The following is a 20078-nucleotide window of genomic DNA, read 5'->3' as shown; positions in this document are numbered from 1 at the left end:
TCAGGCACCAGTAGGTGCTGGTGGCTGACCAGCTGGAAAGCGGCTTTGCAGAAAAAGACTTGGTCATCCTGGTAGGCACTAAGATGACCATGAGCCAACAACATACCCTTGTGGTGAAGGTGGCCATGGGCACCCTGGGCTGCATGGGACAGAGCACGGCCAGCAGATATCAGGGCGGTGGTCCTTCCTGCTTTTATGCAGCCCTGGTGATATGCGTGTGCAGTGCTGCGTTCAGCTGAGCTGCCCAGTACGAGAAAGACACGCACATACTGGAGCAAGTCCAGCATAGGACCACAAACATCATTGCAGGGCCTGGAGCATCTGTCGTGTGAGGAGGGGCTCAGACCTGGATGTCTCAGCTGGAGAAGTGAAGGTTCGGGGTGAAGGATTGGTGGTGCAAACCTTATCGTTGTGTACAAACATGTGATGGGCAGGGGTAAAGATGACTCTGGCAGAGTCTTCTCATTGGTGCCCAATGGAGGACAAGAGCAATAGGTACCATGCGAAACATAAGATTTATCAGAACATAAACCACTTTTTTACTGTAAGGGAGGTCAGGCAGTGGCACAGGTTGCCGAGAGAGGCTGTGGAGTGTCCATCCTTGGGGGTAGTCAAACCCTGACTGGAGAGGGCCCTGAGCAGCCCGCTATACTGGACCAGCTCTGAGCAGGCGGCTGGACTGGACGTTCTCTGGAGATGCTCTTCCATCTCAGCCATTTTGTGATTTTTGTGGTGGTCTGCAGCCAGCAAGTCTCCTGAGTATGTCTGAAGCCTGTGAATTTACAGAATGTTTCTGAGTTTCCTTAGCTATTAAACTTGTATGGTTTTTGTTTTGTAATGGTTAGTATGCTTGTAAGTCAATTCTGTAGAAACTCTTTGTGCTAAGAAAACCTAGAGATTAAATATAGATACTAAAACATTCTCACTATCTTTAGATGGTTATAATGTGTTGCAGAATTGGTAATATATGATCAAGCCCATGATATTTGAGATGTATGTTTCGGCTGGCTTTTATTTCAATAGCTTTCTTGTTGGACAGAATGAATATTCAATTGAGAGATACTGAAAAAATAATGTCTTTTTTTATCTAGAAAGTGGAAAAATATTATGCTTTTGAGATCCCGGATGTTCCAGCAAAATCTGAATACTTAGAAGTTAAATATTCGGTAAGTATAATTAATCTGGTGAAAGACCATAACCTGCTTTCTTACCTAATTAAGAATTTTATGATTTTACTAAAATAAAAATAAAATTGTAGGATTTGATCTTTAGTAGCTAGTGGCTGAACCTCTGTTGCAGTGTGTAATTAGTTGCTCATTGTCTTGTAATTAAAAAAAAAAAAGGTTAATACCTAAGCTTGTGGCTTTTTTTGTTATCATTTGTTTGTTGGTTAGTCCTTAACAAAAACACTTCATTACCAGGTAACCTGTAACATATTGATTTGTTAGCATTAGCTCTATTTGTGTAAATAAAGCGACTACTACATTCTGTGTAATAAAAGCAACTACTACGTTGTGTAAATAAAGCAACTACTACAACTACTGCATTCCTTCCACTTTCTCCCCCAATTATGATTTGCTTATTGACTTACAACAATATATATTCCCAATTATCCTGCTTTATTTTTTATCGCCTTTTCACTGAATCAGCTAATCAGCCAAACAACCCTTTAGCTGTACTGGCTCAGGGCCCAAAGTACTGTAAGGTGTTTTAAATTGCTTACTACCCTTAAGTGTTTTGTTGAATCCATGTCCAGAATATAGCTGATTTCTCTGCTTATATGGCTTTTGCAAATAGCAGCAATAGGATGAGAAGGACTTGTTGAAGAGCTAGAAAACTGAGTAGCAAAAATGGAAAAAAGTCCCCATGAGAACACCAGTAGCTCTTCTTCATTAGCAAAGACTTGATTTGGTTTCGAATGTGGGAGACTCAGCAGTCTTGAACCTATTGGGTCAGTTGCTGAGATAAGGCCTTTTTAAACCATTTTTTAATACTAGTTCTAGATGCAAAAGCAGCATCCCATAGAGATTTGCTAGCTGTCTCTATTTTTTTCTTTAGCTGTGCAGAAACACTTTATCCAGTCTTTATATGACAGACAAGATTAAAGCTGTAACTAAGTTTACAACATGAGTAGTTTTTGTATTAAAATGGTCAGTGAACATTGTTGTAGTCTTGGCTGATGATAATATTTCTGTCTTGTACCCAGTATGGATGAAGAACTTTTGCTTCAGTGCATTTTTTCATTACTGTCCTGATTTTGCTATGCACCTATTTAAGTTGAGTCAATAGTGTAATTTCTTCAGTTACTGTAACGTATTACAGGTTAAGGCTTTGCTTGTGGGAAATTACAGTGATTTCAGGTATTGTGTAGTTTGGTTAAGGTGTTGTCTGAATATAGTGTGTCAACCTTGAAGACTCCTGTGGGGTGAAATGACTCACTGCTTTCTGTTACTTGTTAGGCTGAATGCCCTCGGCTTCCCCAAGATCTCAAAGGACAAACATTTTCACATGTATTTGGAACTAACACCTCTAGCCTGGAACTTCTCTTGATGAGTAGGAAGATCAAAGGACCATGCTGGCTGGAAATAAAAAATCCACGTATGGTGGTTTGCATGTGAAATACTCGGTTGCTGGAAAACGCTAATAATTATAGATTGTGGGGAGGAGGGGAAATTTAAATTGTGCTGATAAATTACAATTTTGTAAATTAACCTTGCAATTTATCTGTGTAATTTTCGTTGTCTAGTACAAATTGTAACTTTTTCTTCCTTTTTTGATTGAGAGTTCTATCCATATAAAGTTGCGTGCTGTACAGATGAGATCAGAGCTTTGAATGGCAGTGCGAGGGAGCTCGGCAGTGCCTAGCAGCAGCACCTTGGTGCATACCCTATAGCCACATATACTGAGCTGAAGTTAGTTTCCTAGAAGTTTATTCTTCTTTCTTCTCTTGGGAACTTAAGATTTGTGTTTTTTTTCTCCAAATATATCTTTTTCAGAACAAACAGCTGCTAGATAGCTTTTTTTGTTTGTGTGTTAGGTTTATTTTTCAGGCCCTCAGAAGAGTTTGTGGTGTGGAACTTTTTTAGTTTGAAATCCTTTCTGCCTCCTGAGTGGCATGCACCGCTTACGGGTGGTTATGCTGCCTTAGTCTGGCTTTGTTAGAGCCCGTTATTCAATGTGTGCTGCATACTCCCAAGAATGTAGGGAGGTTGATCATACCAAACCGAAGCTACATCTATTAGTGCCGTCTCCTTGGGGCACTTTGAATGTAGAACTGACAGTATGAATGCCGACACCTGGAGGATTCTCCTCTTCAGCACCTCGCTCAGCCACTGACAAAGCTGATACCAGGAAGGATTTTGAGCTGGAATAGACAAGGCAAATCCCTGACTGCCAAAAGACGGATTAGTTGTGATGGGTTTTCCACCAGACACTGGCGAGCATCAATGTACTTGGTGGCACTGATTTTAAAGTCCTAAGAGTGGTTTTTCATCTGCACTCTTTGCCCAAGAATTGACCGCACATTTCTTTGGTGTTCTGTTTCTTCACCTGAAAGAGTCCAGAGTCCTTTTGTTCCTCATATCCAGTATGACAAATGTTACGGCAATGATAAACCAACAGTTCAGGCGGTATTCACTTTTACTTAATGCTGATGTGCGTTATCTCCACTTGCAACTGCCTTGCCTGAGCTCAGATACTGATTCTGTGCCCGAGTGAAATGGTAATCTAAGGGAGCTCGTTTTTCCTGCTCCCACATCTCTATTACAGCCTTCAGGTTCCAGAGAGAGTCTGTATCTTGGTATCAGAATTGTTCATTTCAAAACTGTGGCATGCCCACTCTGTTGAAAACTGTCTATTAAGCTGGCTAGTTATATTTATGGAAATTTCTGTAGTCGTTGCACTGGATTTTATGCCCTAAAGCTGGGTTGTTGGGGTTTTTTTGGATTTCTTCGTTTTGGTTTGGTTTTTTGGGGGAGTGTGTGTGTCTAGTTTATCAGAAGGTTCTTGCTTTTTTCTGTAGCTTTCTTTCCACACTTCTCACAGAGGGTCTTAGAGATAAGAAATACACCTGGAAGGTTTAGAAGAAGCAAGTCTCAAACTATTTGATCAGTCTTCCACAACTCCTTCACAGGCTGTCATTGCTATTCATAATGAAGCTGTCTTGCAGTTTATCAGTGCTAGATAGCAGCGGGGCTTTTCTAGAGCAGTGGTCTCCAAACTTGTTAGATTGTGTACCCCCATCAGTAAAAAATTGAGCATGTACCCCCAATATATAGATACTTACTTATAAATTATATACATGTACTACTGTACTAATATATTATGGATGTTATAAAATAATCACAAAAATAGAAATTAAAAAAGTATGAGATGTGAAAAAAACACTTTTTGAAAGTATTTATTAATGATACAAAAAATATTTTCTACCCACACCCAATGGATTGTCTTATGCACCCCACTTTGGAGACCACCGCTCTACAGAGCGCCCTGGATCTTGAGATACTGGAGATCGAAGAAAAAAGGTGTTAAACAATTGATTGCCTGTCTTCCTTTGGAGACATTATCAGTGTTTTATAAATGGAGATATTTTAGTCAGTTACCTGTTTGCATTTAAAGCAAGGATAATGAGAGAAGGTAAAATATGTGGATTTTGAGAGAGGGGTCAAATAATTTTGTAGGGAGTAAGATCACTAGGTCTACCAACAGCTGTCTTCAGAAGGTTAATTTGTCAGAAATGTAACCTCTGCTTCTTACTGCATGTAGTGAGTTACCTCATCAGCATCTTTTGTGAATGATCACTTTTTTTTTTTCCTAAAAGCAAGTGAAGAATTACAGACCAAAAAGTTCTGAAATGATAATGGGTGGTAAACATGTCTTTTTTTTTTTCCACCTATCTATAATTTTTTAGCTCTTGTACGCTTTACATCTATAGCTTTCTGTGGTCTCTCTTACATTTTAGGACAGCTTATAGTACCAGGGCAGGATGAACTCTCTTACGACATCCTGCATCTCTTTATTTCCATAATTGTGTTTCTGAAGGACTATAGCTAAATGAATTAATTATGTGGTGCATTTCAGTCAGTCATATTCAGTCAGTTCTCATTCAATCAAAATTCTTTTGATAACACTCTGGCTGCCTTTTCTGTAGCGTTTGAGAACTTTCTGAGTATTCTTTCATTTCACTTGTATTAATTTAATTTTTATGAAGCCTTCTACCTTTGGACTGACTACAAGATTCAATGCTAAGGGGTGGTATATTAATTTAGGTGGAGTTATGCCACTTGGCTTATACCTCTGTCTACCATGACTCTGTATAAAGCTGCCTGAAGCATTTTTTTGCACCGCACGTCTTCCTGACCTCAAAACAAATCTTCCCTCTCCTCTTTGGTGTTGAAGAGCCCCTGGTGTGAGTAGGCTTCTGACTGGGGAGTCAGGGCCTTGGGAGGTACCAGAAATTGGGCAGGATTAGTCTGGATCTTGGACTAGCCCGCAAAGGCAAAACATTAAAAGGACGTGCTCTGTGCAGCAGTGCCATTAGAGATCCCTTCCCTGTGGCTCCCAGAAGAGTGAAGGTGGTTCGTGTTGTTTCCTCAGAGCCTTCAAATCAGTCAGTCAGCTGGTGTAAGGTGGAGGCTGTGGCCATGAAGCCTGGCTTGGTGAACGTCGTTAAAGATCTTTCTCCTCCTCCTCCTCTTGTGGTCATGTCCCTCAGCATGAAGACCACTCAGAACCCAAAGACTCACCAGAATGAGGTCAGTAATCTGCTCTCGGTTTGGTTTGGTTTCATTCTTTGGCATAAAGAGTTTCTGAGGCTTGGAAGAACGTCACCTGGTAAAACATGTCTAAATATATTTACTGTTGAGTAAACTTTCTGTGCTGTGGGCTTTTCAAAGACATTTTTACTGAGATCTCAGCAGCATGAGAACTGTGGGTTCAGAGGCCCTGTTTGCTGAGAACAGTTACTGTCACAATGGATCCTATGTATTTTTTCCAGCCTTCTATTTTGTCTGTTATGCATAATAGTTATAAATGAGACTGTCCCAGAACAACTGTTAATGGATTATTATTATTTATTTGATAGAGCTAGTTTCTAGGTAAAATGACCGGGTTTTTCTGCTGATGAAACTCCTTTTAAAACAGAATGAGAATTTGATCTAAATCTTACCGCACCTACTATTCTGCTGTGAGATCTTTCCTTTTCTCAGAAAGGAGGAGAGATGTCGGTGGGCACCCTCAGTTGTGGACTGCAGACCACAATCTGTAGTTAGGCACATCTATCTGTTTTTTAACAGGTCTCCCTAGCTTAGGAAGAGATTTAGTATTCATTAATAGGATACGATAGTTGTTTCTGGCTGATTGAATGGAAGAAAAATTAGGCTGGCAAATTTTTCAAGCAGAATTAGTCCTCTTGGTGAAGTCAAAATTTTTGGGGGCAGAGTATGGAAAATTCCTGGTTTTTAGCCAGCGTAATGAGACATACACAAGCTACCAACAAGACTCTGCTCGCCAAAATGTTTCTAAAGCCTGTCCGCTTTGTCTTCTCTTGGGTCTTCCTGACCAGTGTCTGGAGAGCCAGGACATCCTGCCAGCAAAGCAAGCAGAAGCATCAGTAAAGCTAATAGCTTCTAAATGCCAAAACCTCTTGGGTTTTTGGCAGTCTTGACTGCTTGCTCAGGGGCAGCCCTTCTGGAGGCAAGGCTTCTCTGCATGTCCTGCCCTGTGCACTTCTCCCCTGCACTTCATAGGGAATCCTTTAAATTGTGAGGTCTGTTCAGATTCAGAACAAAATTTGATAAAGGCAGAGTTTTCCAAAATGAATTATTTTTCCTCTCAGATTTCTAAGATAATCATTGAGGAGTAGGTTCTGCTTTACTTTACTTGAGATCAATTGATAACTTTTCTTCTTTTTAACTATTTATAGACGGAATTAATTTTAAAAAGATCTTTTGTAGAAACAAGAGAAAAGAGATGAGGAAACTTTAAAAAAAAAAAAAAAAGGAGGGAAGAAATGGGTATTGATAGGAGTCATGTTTATGAAGTTGTGTGTCCTGTATCTCCTTGGTATAGATTGTGGCTGTTGCAGCTCTGATTCATCAGAAATTTCCTTTGGATAAGGCTCCACCTCAGCCTCCTTTTCAGACACACTTCTGTGGTATGTACTCAGAACAGTTTATAAGTAGAAAAATAATTCCTTCAGAGATTTTGTGTTGTTGTGGTGGTTTTGGTTGGGTTTTTTTGTTTTGTTTGTTTTACTTCATTCTGTCACTCCAGCGCTAAAAGCTTAGAATAGGTAAGTTACAAAGTTTTGTCTCATAGGCAGGCTTTTCTCCCTATTTTTAACTTCACTGATTACTGACTTTTTATTGCAGTCTTTATTGAAAAAAATCTTAGTTTGAGATGGTGTGAAGTAACAGTGCTCTATACAGTTTCCCATCATTTTTATTAGTTTTACTTCATCATGTGTTCTCTTGGATTACTTTCTTCACCCATTAATTTAGACTATTTATTTACTGTCATTTAGTTATTTTTCAGTTCTTCTGAACAGAATTAAAAAAGTAAACATGTCACATTTATTTATAAACAAGTTTTCGAAGGAAAAAAAAAATCTCTCTCAGCAATGTCATTATAGTAATACCAGCTAAACTTTGAGATTCCGACCCCAGTTGGAAGTCATGAAGTATTAAATGCTTGTAAGAGGAAGTTCTTTGGAAGCTGTGGACCATAGTTTTAATTTCCAATGATAACATCAAATATGACTGATTAAAATTGTTTAACACTTTACTAATTACTCAGTTATCTTAAAGACAAGTATTCACACAGGGCTACCTTTTTTAGAATTAGAGGTTAGTTTTCCTTAGCTCCCTTCTTGTGGATGGATGCTGACAGGGAGGGTACAGTTAAGAACTTGTATGTAAGCATAAATACAATTTCTTTTGCAGTTATTTCCAAACCGAACGATTGCATTTTTCCTTATGACTTCAAAGAAACTGTTAAAAAGAAGGTAACTTTCATTTTGCTAGCCTTCTGATTGCAATACTTTTTAAAATATGAACTTCATGTTGCTTTGGGTAAGTTGTGTAAGAGAAATATTCAAAGGAACGGCATGATTATTTCATTAGTTTTCCAGTCTGCAGACCTAAATCCAGCTATTTATTCTGTGTTGCTTGTAAAAACAGAGGTGCGTGCGCTCTGTGATTCAGTACTGCTGCTAGTTCTGCTCATAAAACAAATGGAGTGTTAGACAACAGAGCTGGAAAGCTTTTGCAAAGAGGCTAAAATTGTGATTCGTATTCATTATTGCTGACTACGTAGTTGTAGTAAACTGCAAGAATTTGTTTCCTTTTCCCTTGGAGAGTGAAGTCTATCAAAATTTAGACGACATCCTTTCTGAAGGGCACTGGGAGAGCTGACAGAATAATAAAATAACCTGTTTTTGTTTTTCCTCTGTTTCTGTGTGATCTTAAGCCTCTGAGTGAAGGATGCACATGGAGCATTTTCCTGGTGTGCTTGATTCTTAGGAGGCTCTTAAAATATCACTAGACACCTGCATACAAAAGCAAAATGGAAAAAAGCCCCTGAGAAAAGCTTTCTATGTCTATGGGAGTGAGAACAAAAAGCCTTGAATTATAGAAGAAAAGGGAGAACTCTGTGGTGCTTTATTATTGTCTTGTAACTAGTAGGGGAGAGGAGATGTTTCCATTTTAAACTTATTGGGTCATTGAAATCAGGTGCTCTCTTGCTCCTTTTAGAATGCTAAAATAGAAATTGCTGCAACAGAGAGAACACTGCTGGGATTTTTCCTTGCGAAGATTCACAAAATTGACCCAGATGTTGTTGTGGTGAGTAGTTCTGAGACTTTGAGAGTTAAATTAAAGCATATTGTTAGTTGGTCAGCTTTGTTCTTTTTCTTTTGTCCCCTTATAGTTTTTTAATGTTTATCTTAGACTGCCTTATGAATTGAATTTGCTTATAAACAGCAGGTATACTTTGATACAAAGATGATACAGAATTTTCCCTGACAGCATTTTATACATCCTATTATTTCCCATAATATCTGAAATGGGCAGTATTTCCATAGTACCTGAAACACAAGTATTTGTTTTCTTTACTCAGAAAGACAAAACACACACCAAAAAAACCCCCTTGTGGTTTTCTAGAAAAATGGGAGCTCTTGGTATACTTAAGAGTCTGTTTCAGATAAGATGCTCATATAATTTGTGTCACCATTTAGGTTGTGTTTATGCTGTAAATCAATATGATGACCTATACAAATCCATGGGATCTGAGCAAAGTTTTGTAATGAGCATTCTTATGTTTTCTACTGTATTGACAGCTGAATATTTATTATAATTACTCATTTTCTTTTCTGTTGTGTTTAATTAACGTGCAGTCTTGACTTTCATTTAATGAAATTTTGAAGACGATTTGAAGTTGGTTATAAATCAGAGGTTGGCTATATACAACTTGTTATTCTTCTGTAGGTAAATATGAATAATTAGGTGGTGGCAGTAGGATGAAATGAGCCGTCAGATTCCTGATGTTTTCAGCTCACTGCAGGTGGTATTTGGTATTTGCCCTATGGGCTGAGCTTCCTGGTGGTTATGGGAAGGAATCGGGGGAAACGTTGCGGCCAATAGTTTTAAATTGAAGATGCCGGTAGTAGGGGTGTGAGAGCTGTGATGCTAAGACCAGCAGTTTAATTTGCACCAGGTTTAATTAGGGCTGTTGAAAAACAAGCTCTATCAATATAGGTGGGGCCCCTCTGCTACAGCTATAACGCTGCTGCTGATTTTGAGGAGCCTCTATAGCACAGTACTGCATTACACAGATGATCTGCTAGGGTGAACCTGCAGTTCCTGGTGACTGACTGGTCCACACAGACTCATGTTCCTCAGGACAGCACTTTACTTTCAGCTGAGGTTACAGACCAGTGTTATCAATGTCCTTAGCATTGTTTAAACTTTGCAAATTTTGCTAGAGTACTTTGATATGTAAATATTGGTTGCAAGGTCTTCCTGTCCAGATTTAACAGCTATGCCTGTTGTAGTGTCAAAGGGAAAAAAATGATGTTATTTTGATGTCAATATTGAGACTTTCATGGATGGAGAGAAAAGATAGCTAAGTTTATGTGCTGTATAAAGAATAATGTTTTTTCTAGAAAGCTTTAAATCCTAATCTCTGGTATCAAAGCATAAAGCTGAATCGTGTGTGCTATGAGCCAGTTATAGAGCTGATTTTTGTATTCTGCTGAACAACAATGCTAGTGTTAAGACTAATGAGTACTGTTGATGAACGTTTTCTTAGAAAGTGCTTTCTATGAGAGAGATAATGCCATCAATTAGTTGGAAAAAACCACAAAGGGCAAAGGAATACCGAGTGTGTGAAAGTAAGTCTTTCAATTTGCATTTGTTGTAACCTTTTTTGTTATTTTTTTCTGCTGCAAGGGTCATAATATTTATGGATTTGATCTGGAAGTGCTGCTTCAAAGAATTAATGTGTGCAAAGTCCCTCACTGGTCCAAGATAGGTCGACTGAGGAGGTCCAATATGCCAAAGCTTGGGGTAATAAGATTGCTCAAGTCTTTTAAGCCCCTTTATGTTGCACGTGATTAAAAATGAATTAATTTTGCTGAGGAATTGTAAATGTGACACTGATGTATTTTGACTGTTGGTCATGCTGAATTTCATGTGTCCCAGATCAGAAATAATGAGTGTTTATATGACTTTTATTACAGTAATAAGTTAAACTAATTTTCAAGTTAGGCTAATTTAGTTTACGTATCTCAACTAGATGATGATAATGACAGATTAATTGCAATAGTCTTTACTGTAACAGTCTTTGTCTGCTCTAACTGTAAAATTAGAAAATGTAATTTGGATTGATTGGTGAATCATCCCATAGAGAGCTACTGAGTTAATAATTCTGTAGTTCTTAGTACGTATTTGTTCAGAGGACAACATGTGAGGCTTGGAGTGTTGAAGTGCTGAACGTGGCCGTGTTCTTGCCTGTTCTGTCCTTCCTAGAGGCCAAGATGAGTATTTGTGTGTGGTTTGTCCAGTGACTTTTTTGTCCTGTTGTTAGTACAAAAAATATCCTAGGAGGAAAAACAAAATCCACACCCTTGTTTTTTTCAATGGGACTATTCTAATTTTTAAAGAAAAAAAAAGGATGACAGTTTAATAATTAAGAGCTAACTAGTAATGACAGTTAAGTATCTACTTCTTAATACTTAAAGATACCGTGGGTTCCTTTAAAGCGCAATTATAAAACTTCAGTATTAGTGGTATTTAGTAGAGTATTTGGAGTATTGGAGTATTCAGTGACCAACTGACTTAGCTGAGTCCTGAAAGCCTAAGTTTTGGGTAAATGTTCTTTGTTAATGTTTGTATGGTTCATTGTGTTTGGGTTTTTCTCTCCTTGTGTGATATGGTTAAGGGTCGAGGAGGGTTTGCTGAGAGGAATGCTGCCTGTGGTCGAATGATCTGTGATGTAGAAATTTCTGCTAAAGAATTAATACGTTGCAAAAGTTACCATTTGTCTGAACTGGTCCGTCAGATTTTAAAAACAGAGAGGAAGACAATACTACCAGAGGAAATTCGAAATATGTACAGGTATGTTGCTGATTCGTGGTTTTAATCCTTCAGTAGAAAGTAGAGGAGCTAGTTTCCTGCTATACAATTTCATGCTTGCTTATTTGATTTGTCATGGAGATGCTGACTTAGCATACTGGTATTTGAAAAATAAAATATTATCTTAACAGTATTTTATAATGTTTCAAGCTATCCATGAGTGGTGGCTTATTATGTGCGAACCAAATTGTTTTGAGTGAGCATTGTTTTAGATACAGTAATAGGGTATACAAGCTTAAGTTTTGGGTTGCCTTTTTTTTTTCCAATTAAAAGAGCTTGCTATATAATTCATCACTGGTTTGCTACAGATAGCACGTGTGCCATACAGCATGGAAGTGTAAACTACTACACAGTACAAAGGATTTTACTTTACTAGGCCATCCCCCTTCTTTTCCCAGTAATTCTTCTCACGTAATGTTCATGCTGGAAAACACCTGGACAGATGCCAAGTTCATTCTCCAGATCATGTGTGAGCTGAATGTTCTGCCACTGGCTCTTCAAATAACAAACATCTCTGGGAATGTCATGGTACGTTTTTATTTCTTTCCGCCCCCTCCATTTTCCCACAAAAACAGTTCTGTGTTTTCTGTGTTTGATTTGCTAGTTGTAATTTGTAAACGCTAATTGAGAATACATGATGCTGTAAACTTTTTGCTGTGATGAGTGTGAGAGTTCGATGATCTAGTCAAGTAATAATGTAAAACTTCCATAAAAATAGCACATTTGAGTTTTGTGCATGGTGATGATACAGAATAATAGTAATACCGAGTGAACGTATAAATAGTTGAAGGACATTGCTTAGTCTATTTTTGTATTTCAAGTGTTTTCTATGCTTTGCTTTGAATTCTTTTTTCACCTCTCTCTATAGTCAAGGACAATGATGGGCGGACGATCTGAGCGTAATGAGTTCTTGCTGCTTCATGCGTTTCATGAAAAAGACTACATAGTGCCGGACAAACAAGTTTTTAAAAAGCCATCACAGAAGCTGGTGGGTCCAGTTTTTCCAAGAATTTTTGTTAAAAAGAAATAAACATTCTCCTGGTTTTTGTGTAGAGCATGGAAAATGCAAACATATGATAGAAACTTAACTTGATGTTACAGCTTATGTTTAATTTTTTTTTTCTGTTGACTTGATAATGGAGAAATGGATGGTTTAAAGGGATAGTGTGACACCTTTTCTGTGTGTCACAGATCTATGGAAACTCAGTTGCTCTTTTAGTTTAAAATTGAAATAAGCTAAGTTCTTGGCTTTTTTAGGGAAACAGTAAAGAAAAAGATGGTCTGTGTTGCTTATTAGATGCACATTTACCCTACACTTACTGTGCTGATGGACAGTATTTCAAGTATAATTTGTAAGGTGGGTGATTTGAGAATGTGGGTAAAATATCCAAGAGTATTTAAAAAAAAAGAAATCCTTTGGATAATACTAGTGTAAATAATCTTTATAGAAACAGCTATGTTTGTTAGTAAACAAACTAAAATTTGAGAATGTGTTTGTATTTCACTATATTTTGCAGTTTAGTTTTACTTTTAAATAAGTTCAACAGCAAATTCCAAAGCAATAAGTGCTGTTGATTGTATTATTGCATCAAGGCAGTGCCAGAATTTTAAATGATTCAGAATAGCGCTGAACAACTGGGAGAAAAATTGTTACCACAACAAAACAAATAGCAGAATATTCTTTAGGTCAGTAATAATGTTTTTATTTGTTTCAATAAAGCCCAGCTGTTGTATTTCCAAAAACTACATTTTAATTGGGCAATAATACTTTTTCTGGGTCGTGAGTTGATTTTTTTTTTTTCCTAGTGTTGACTTTTACAGCCAGCCAGAAAATGCATACTAGTGCTACATTGAGTGATAACAATTCCTTAAGGTCTTTTATATCTCTTGTTAGCAGTTTGTTCTTGTAGGAGTTGGTTTGAATCCTGTTTTGACATGTAGAGAGCTTTAATAAGGATCATGATGAAAACACCATGTTTTGCATGTATTTTAAAAGGAACTCAATGCACTGGCTCCCAATTTCATATATGATTTGCCAAAAATAATTCCTCCAACATTACAGAAATCTTGGAGACTAGATAATGACTTTTTTAAATGCCAAATGTAGGTGGATGAAGATGAAGATTTTGAAGATCAGAATAAATCAAAGATAGGGAAAAAGAAAGCAGCATATACTGGGGGCTTAGTCTTGGATCCCAAAGTCGGTAAGATGTGGCAATTTTCTTTCTTCTATGAAGTTAGAGGCAGGTAGGTTATATTAATGCAGAGAGATTGCAGTGGACAATCTGTGTATTTTGTGGGAGTTTGGTGTGGTGGTTTCCAGGGGTGGGGGAGGCGATTACACACAAGAAAATTCCCAGCGTTGATTGTGGAATTACTTATTCTTGGGACGTTTCTTTCTTAGCCTTTTGTGGGAAGATTATGGTCTTGTGAGGCGTTAGGACCATACATCTGTGTATAATTTTCTAATGGACACGTAAGTTTTCTTTCAGTTTCTCCTCTATGTGGGGAAAACTGTACAAGTGTCCTATAGTAACACAGAAGCTATCTGTTCAACTCTGGTGAGTTAATGGGGTTGGATCGTTCCACTTCTGACAGCTTTCTGTAACGGGTAGTGGTGCATCTGAACAGCTGCTTTAAGGGATTTAGATGCTGGAAATGTGGTACAATGTATTACTGTCACCTAAATATTAATTGTGGAGTTGGATGAAGTCCTTAGGGAGACTTGAGTAACTATGGCTTTTGTTTTAAACTCTGTTTTAGGTTTTTATGACAAGTTTATTTTGCTTCTCGACTTCAACAGCTTGTACCCATCGATTATCCAGGAGTTCAACATCTGCTTTACCACAGTGCAGCGACTATCATCAGAAGCACAGAAAAGGGCAGAGGTTTGTGTGCTTTGACTTGTGACTTAAGTTACACTGCCTTAACTTCAGTGTGTTTTCTGCGAATCAGCTTTTTAAGAAACTGTTCTTTTTCACTGTTTAATGTTTTGGTTTGGGACTTTTTGAGTATTATATGTCTGTCATCTTTCTTTCAGTAATACTCTTCTAGAATGTTGGTAAGTTCTCTCCCATCTAAATAAAATCTTGATGTCCTCGTGAAACAAGATTTTTAGTGAGGTTCTGTTGGTCCTCTTCAGACCCAGGTGGTCCTAGGAATTTCTGAGTCCCTTGACCGATTTCATCCTAACTTGGTAGAGGCTTCTGAAGTTAAGTTGTCACAGAATTCATGCAAACGTACCTGGATGAAGTAGACACAAGTCTCATGATACTGCCTGAGGGAAAGAATGCAATATGAGCTCAACCCTTATTAGACATCAGGAAAACTCTGTGTGTGTCTTGGAGGTGTGTGTCGAGGAGTGCTACTATGACTCTGTCAGCTGTGGGACCAGCTTCACGGAAATTCATGCTGTTTGATCCAGTGTTAAACTGTAGTAAAGACAACTGAAAAACTCCTGAAGGTGTAGTTCCACCTACTATTTTCTCAGCAGCAGTGTTGACTGTGGCTTATCCGTGGCTGCTTATTCTCATTTCCTCAGCTGTGCTGGCACTGTTGTTGGTGGAACTGTGCTGTAAACTGAAGCAGTGAGCTGGTCAAGTCTAAAGGTTAAACCCGAGGCTTTTATTTTTAACTGGTGTCAGCTCACAGGTTGGAATTAGCGTGTTGTGTGTAAGTAGTTATGGGATGTAGTTAGTCCCATAACAACTGAAATATCAGTACCATAGCAGAAATGAGGAAAAAAGTATGTGGAACTCTTGTCAGTAAGTTCCTCCAAACTTTCTGCAGATATACCCTGCTTTCTTAAGTATGCTTCAAGGTGAAGCAGCTCATTTTGTTCTCTCATGGTATGATACTTAATCAGGTTTTGGTGTAATTTCTTGTTACGGTTCTTCCCAGACTGCTTTACTGAACTTGCCCACCTCATAGTGTCTCTATTGCCCTTTCTTTCTGTATTTCTGTCTCTTTCATTGTGCTTGCAATTCCTTTCTGTTTTTGCTGGTTATGCTAACAAGAAGAATGTGTGCTTTCTGTTAGGTTGTAGTTTTGCTATAATCAAGAGTTGCTTGGGCTGGAGTTTTCATTCTGTTGTTACTGTCAATTTCTGTTTTGTCAGTTATCTTATTCAAAGTATCAGTTCCACCAAGCCTGTGCTCAGTTTTACAGTTCTGAACACCAAAAATACTTCCTTAGGATGGATTTTTTCAGCACGAAAAGGATTGCTTGTGTGTGTGCTTTTCTTTATATTTTTATATCTATCTATATATACCTAAGAGTGAGAGTGTGTGTGCATTTTATTTGTCTGGATTTATGTATAAACACATATACATAATATATATAATACACACACACATATTTAAAAAAAACAAAACAAAACCTCTTCCTGCTACTGGTCCGTGTCTCTCTTGGGTTCTCCCAGGCAGAGACAGGCTTAGTCACTGTCCCTCAGCAGGGACTAAGTAATGTAATTAAATATCACAAAAAACCTCTCATGCTTGTTCTAAACTGTGCTTTGGGTGCTCTGCAGGAATAGATAGAAGCTGTGTGGTTATGTGTTTTTTTTCCCCCGAGCTTTTCACTTAATACATTAAAATCTAATCTTCAAGAAAAAAAATGATAAGCAGTGGTGGTCACTTGACAGGAAGAAGAAGAGGAGGAAATTCCAGAGCTTCCGGACCCATCTCTGGAAATGGGAGTTCTGCCTAAAGAAATCAGGAAGCTGGTGGAGAGAAGACGCCAAGTTAAGCAGTTAATGAAACAGCCAGATTTAAATCCTGACCTTTATTTACAGGTGTGTTTTATAGAACTCCTTTGATTTTCCTCCCACTCCCCTTAAGTGCCCTGATCAGCCTTGCAGAATAGAGATGATTAGTAGTGAGCAGTGATTGTAATGTGCTTTACTTGTAGCCCATCATTGCTGCAGACTATATAAAAAGCTGTGAATGTAATTGTGAACATGAAGTTCTGTTCTCTGTTGGCTATGGTTGTATCATTTTTGCTGGTTATGTTTCTTTTCAGTATGATATCAGACAGAAAGCTTTGAAACTCACTGCTAACAGTATGTATGGCTGCCTGGGATTTTCCTACAGCAGATTCTATGCCAAGCCTTTGGCTGCTTTGGTGACGCATAAAGGGAGAGAGGTAAGTCATTAAACGGGTTGTACGCACATGTAAAAAAGGTGAATTTGAGCCACCTGCTTTTTCATTGAATAGGAAAACAGTCTTGTTTTCCAACCTGTTTCTGGTTTCAGAACTAGTTTTTATCTGTCTTGTACTGCAGAGGTTGGGATATAAATGAAACCGGCGTCTCGAAAAGAATCAGATAAATGTCTCAATAAGTACGACAGGTTGAAGCTCTAGCTAGAGCCTTACTTTGAGTTAAACTGCTTAGCTTCAACGGGCCAGATTGTGGTGACAAAAAAATCAAGGCTACTTTCACATGTTCCATGGATTTCCAGTTCTGCTTGATGGGTTAGGCTTTGATTCGGTGGTATGCTTCAGCTTTGGATGAACTTGTCTTCAGTCAGACTGTCCTGTGCCCTGGTACGTTGAATTCCCGAAAACCTAAAGTTTGTGACAGGGCTAATTAATCCCATGGTGACAATGGATTATGTATCAGGGCCTTATTTTCAGAAACTGACTGTTTGTTCCTTAAAATGAAGCTTTGCATTAGCCTCAAGAGGCCAGATTTTATTTTAAGAGTTGCTCTTAACTTTATAAGCAAAACTACTCTTGCTATTGATTAGGATGGCAGCTGAAGGCAGACCACATCAGTTTGGTCCCAGCTGGAAAAATAATCATTAAAGATCCAAAACATACCACTGAGATACAGTGTCTTCAAAAATATTTTTTCATGATGCTTCATGTTAGTTCTTTATAGAAGAGAATATCAAGCAGGAATCTGCAGAGGAACAGACAGATGTGACAGGATGGCTGCTCAGCCTTTTAGTTGAGCAGGGAGGTGGAGAAGTTCAGGTCCGTGTTCGAGGCACGTGCTTCCCATGGCGGGAGGGCACAGCTCGCCTTGCTGTGGACAACCCAGGGCGCTGAAGGTCCATTGACAGCCCCCAACTGATGTGCATAGGGGCATTTTGTTTCTAGTAACACACCTGTGTTTCTGAAAGTCTTCCCGTCTAAAGAGTTCTCTGGAAACAACCTCACATTTGCGACCCTCCCAGTTTGTGTAACCGATATGTTTAACCGTACACATGTTTAGTAAATAATTTCCAGGTTTGGTAACTATAAATGTGCTATGCATCCGTGTGAATTCAAAAGTTAATGTTTCCTTTAAGGAAGTAGTGTCTTTTGTTGTTGTTGTAGGATTCTGATGTATTTATCTACAAGGATGGCGTGAAAAGCAGCTGAGTATCACAGCTTTATATTTTCTAGCAGTATTTTACAAGTCACGAATTTAACTTTTTTTTTATGACCTCCATTAGTCGTATGGAGCACTTGTCACAAACTGGGTATTGTATAGATACTTGAGCTTTTGGCCTCTGGTAATGGGGCGAAATACTTTTTGTTCGCACATACAGTTTATTCTCAACTGTTTGTGGCTTAGCAGTTATGAGATAATAGTTCATGAAATTCTGGTGTTCCTGCATTATATTCCAAAGTGATGGTGGAATGGGAAAATCCTAAATAGATGGTCTGGGATGTGCCAGGGAGCACTTTGAGACACTTTCTCTTACAGAGTTGATTTTTGGTTGGAAAGGATTTCTTGCCTCTTAAATTCTGGTGGTACTAGACCTGGGCTTGCGTCTGCCAAGCCTTTGCACACATTTGAACCTCTAGTTTTGTGGCTGCTCTGAGTTTGGGAGAAAAATTAATACTATGGCACGGTGTTGCCTAAAAGCGTGTCGTACCCAGTGCAGGTCTGAAAGTTCCTCTGTGAAATGGGGGTGCTGGGAGCAGAGCAGAGAGATGCCGATGGAAGTCTGTGGGAGCCGGTCTGTGTCCGGCGGCACACGTGCTGAGCTCGGTGGGGCATTACTGTCTTGGTAGGTCTCTTCTGTGCAGTACGGCACCTCCTGTAGAGCTAAAACTATCTTTTTTTCCTATTCTTTGAGGTAGATTAGTATTCATTGCTCTGCATACTGTGGAGATAACAAACTTTTGAAAATTTGAGAATTTTTGAGGGTGATTGCAATTTTTGTGCTTCTGTGTAAATACAATAGATTCTGATGAAATACACTGTATATGCTCTGTTCTGAAAACTTGTGGTTTTAGGTGGGTAGTCACAAATGGATATGGCTTTATTAGTTCCTTATTTCTTGAGTAGTAGTGTTTGCCATAAAAGATGACAGAAGAGGACACTCTTTGTTTTCTGGGGTTTTTTAAGTTGAAATATTTAATCTGGAAAAATACTACTTTAAAATTTTTTATTAGCCTTTCTATTCATACATTTTCTCTTACCAGTAAATGCTAATATAAAAGAGATGAATGTTAAGTATCAGAGGATTTCGGTTTTCTATATGAAAAGGTTAATTAAAAAATAAGCATTATGGAATAATGTTATTGGTCTAAATTTAAATGGCCTTTTCTGATGACCAGTAATTGATACCGTGGTTGTTTTTTGGGGGCTTTTTGTTGGTTTTTTTTTTGTGGAGGGAACCTGAGTGAATGCAGGTAGGCTTGTAGATGTCTAAGTGGGAAAAATACTGTGTGAGATGAAAACTGAACTTAACATTTGCACTAACACAATTGCACTTCAACTGTAAGTCTTAGCAGAGTAAGTGAAAGTGGGAAATACATAATTCAAGTTGAAGTTGTGGAAGCTCATCGTAGCATTAGGTTGTAACGTAGCTGAGAGAGAATGAGTTTTGATGACTTCTCTAAATTGCTGCTTTCTAATTGTGTGGCTGAAGGCCCTTTCACTGAGGCTGTAGGAAGACTGGGCGCTGCAAGTGGCTGATGCCGAGTGCGATGTATACTTCTCGTGGACCGTAACTTCTCTTTGTGGTTTGGCGATGCCCGTGGAAGCGTGGAGTCCCAGACTGGTTGGGGCTGGCAGGGCCCTCTGGAGATCACCCGGTCCAACCCCCTGCCAAGGCAGGGTCACCCAAGGTGGGTCCAGGTGGGTTTTGAACATCTCCAGAGAAGGAGACCCCGCAGCCCCTGCCAGGGCTCCGCCGCCCTCCCAGTGCAGGAGTCCTTCCTCCTGTTCGGGTGGAACGGCCGGAGTTCCCTGCGCCAAAAGTCACGGAGCTGCCATGGCGTTCCTCAGGGTGACTGAAAATTCTTGTTATTACACGTTGCCGTTTGAAAACCTGGTTTATAACCGTGCTGGCATTGGACGCGTTCACTTTGTCTTGATGACGGAGGTGTTAAACACGATGTGGAGAGGCCGTTCATAACGCCAGCTCAGAGTGTAATCCGTGAGAGCCCCGTTCTCCTCATCAGCCTTGGCCAGACTGGGGCCGTTAGCGTGCCGTTAGCGTGCCGTTA

General features: G+C 38.9%; 1 protein-coding gene across 1 annotated transcript; it reads left to right on the top strand.

Moving 5' to 3' along the window:
• The first annotated feature begins 442 nt into the window (after nucleotides 1–442).
• On the top strand, nucleotides 443–17681 carry LOC104159737 (DNA polymerase alpha catalytic subunit-like). The gene is made up of 16 exons (XM_009697728.1): nucleotides 443–544; nucleotides 1092–1166; nucleotides 2460–2598; nucleotides 5596–5753; nucleotides 7069–7153; nucleotides 7941–8002; nucleotides 8751–8840; nucleotides 10446–10562; nucleotides 11437–11612; nucleotides 12029–12158; nucleotides 12499–12618; nucleotides 13738–13834; nucleotides 14394–14518; nucleotides 16273–16422; nucleotides 16650–16772; nucleotides 17502–17681. The coding sequence occupies exons 1-16, from the start codon at nucleotides 443–445 to the stop codon at nucleotides 17679–17681; spliced, it is 1929 nt and encodes a 642-aa protein (XP_009696030.1).
• The last annotated feature ends 2397 nt before the right edge of the window (nucleotides 17682–20078 follow it).

The sequence above is a fragment of the Cariama cristata genome, unplaced genomic scaffold, assembly GCF_000690535.1.
Source record: "Cariama cristata isolate BGI_N322 unplaced genomic scaffold, ASM69053v1 scaffold5723, whole genome shotgun sequence".
Lineage (NCBI taxonomy): Eukaryota > Metazoa > Chordata > Aves > Cariamiformes > Cariamidae > Cariama > Cariama cristata.
The sequence above is the reverse complement of the archived record's forward strand: the minus strand, read 5'-3'. Positions and strand labels throughout refer to the sequence as shown.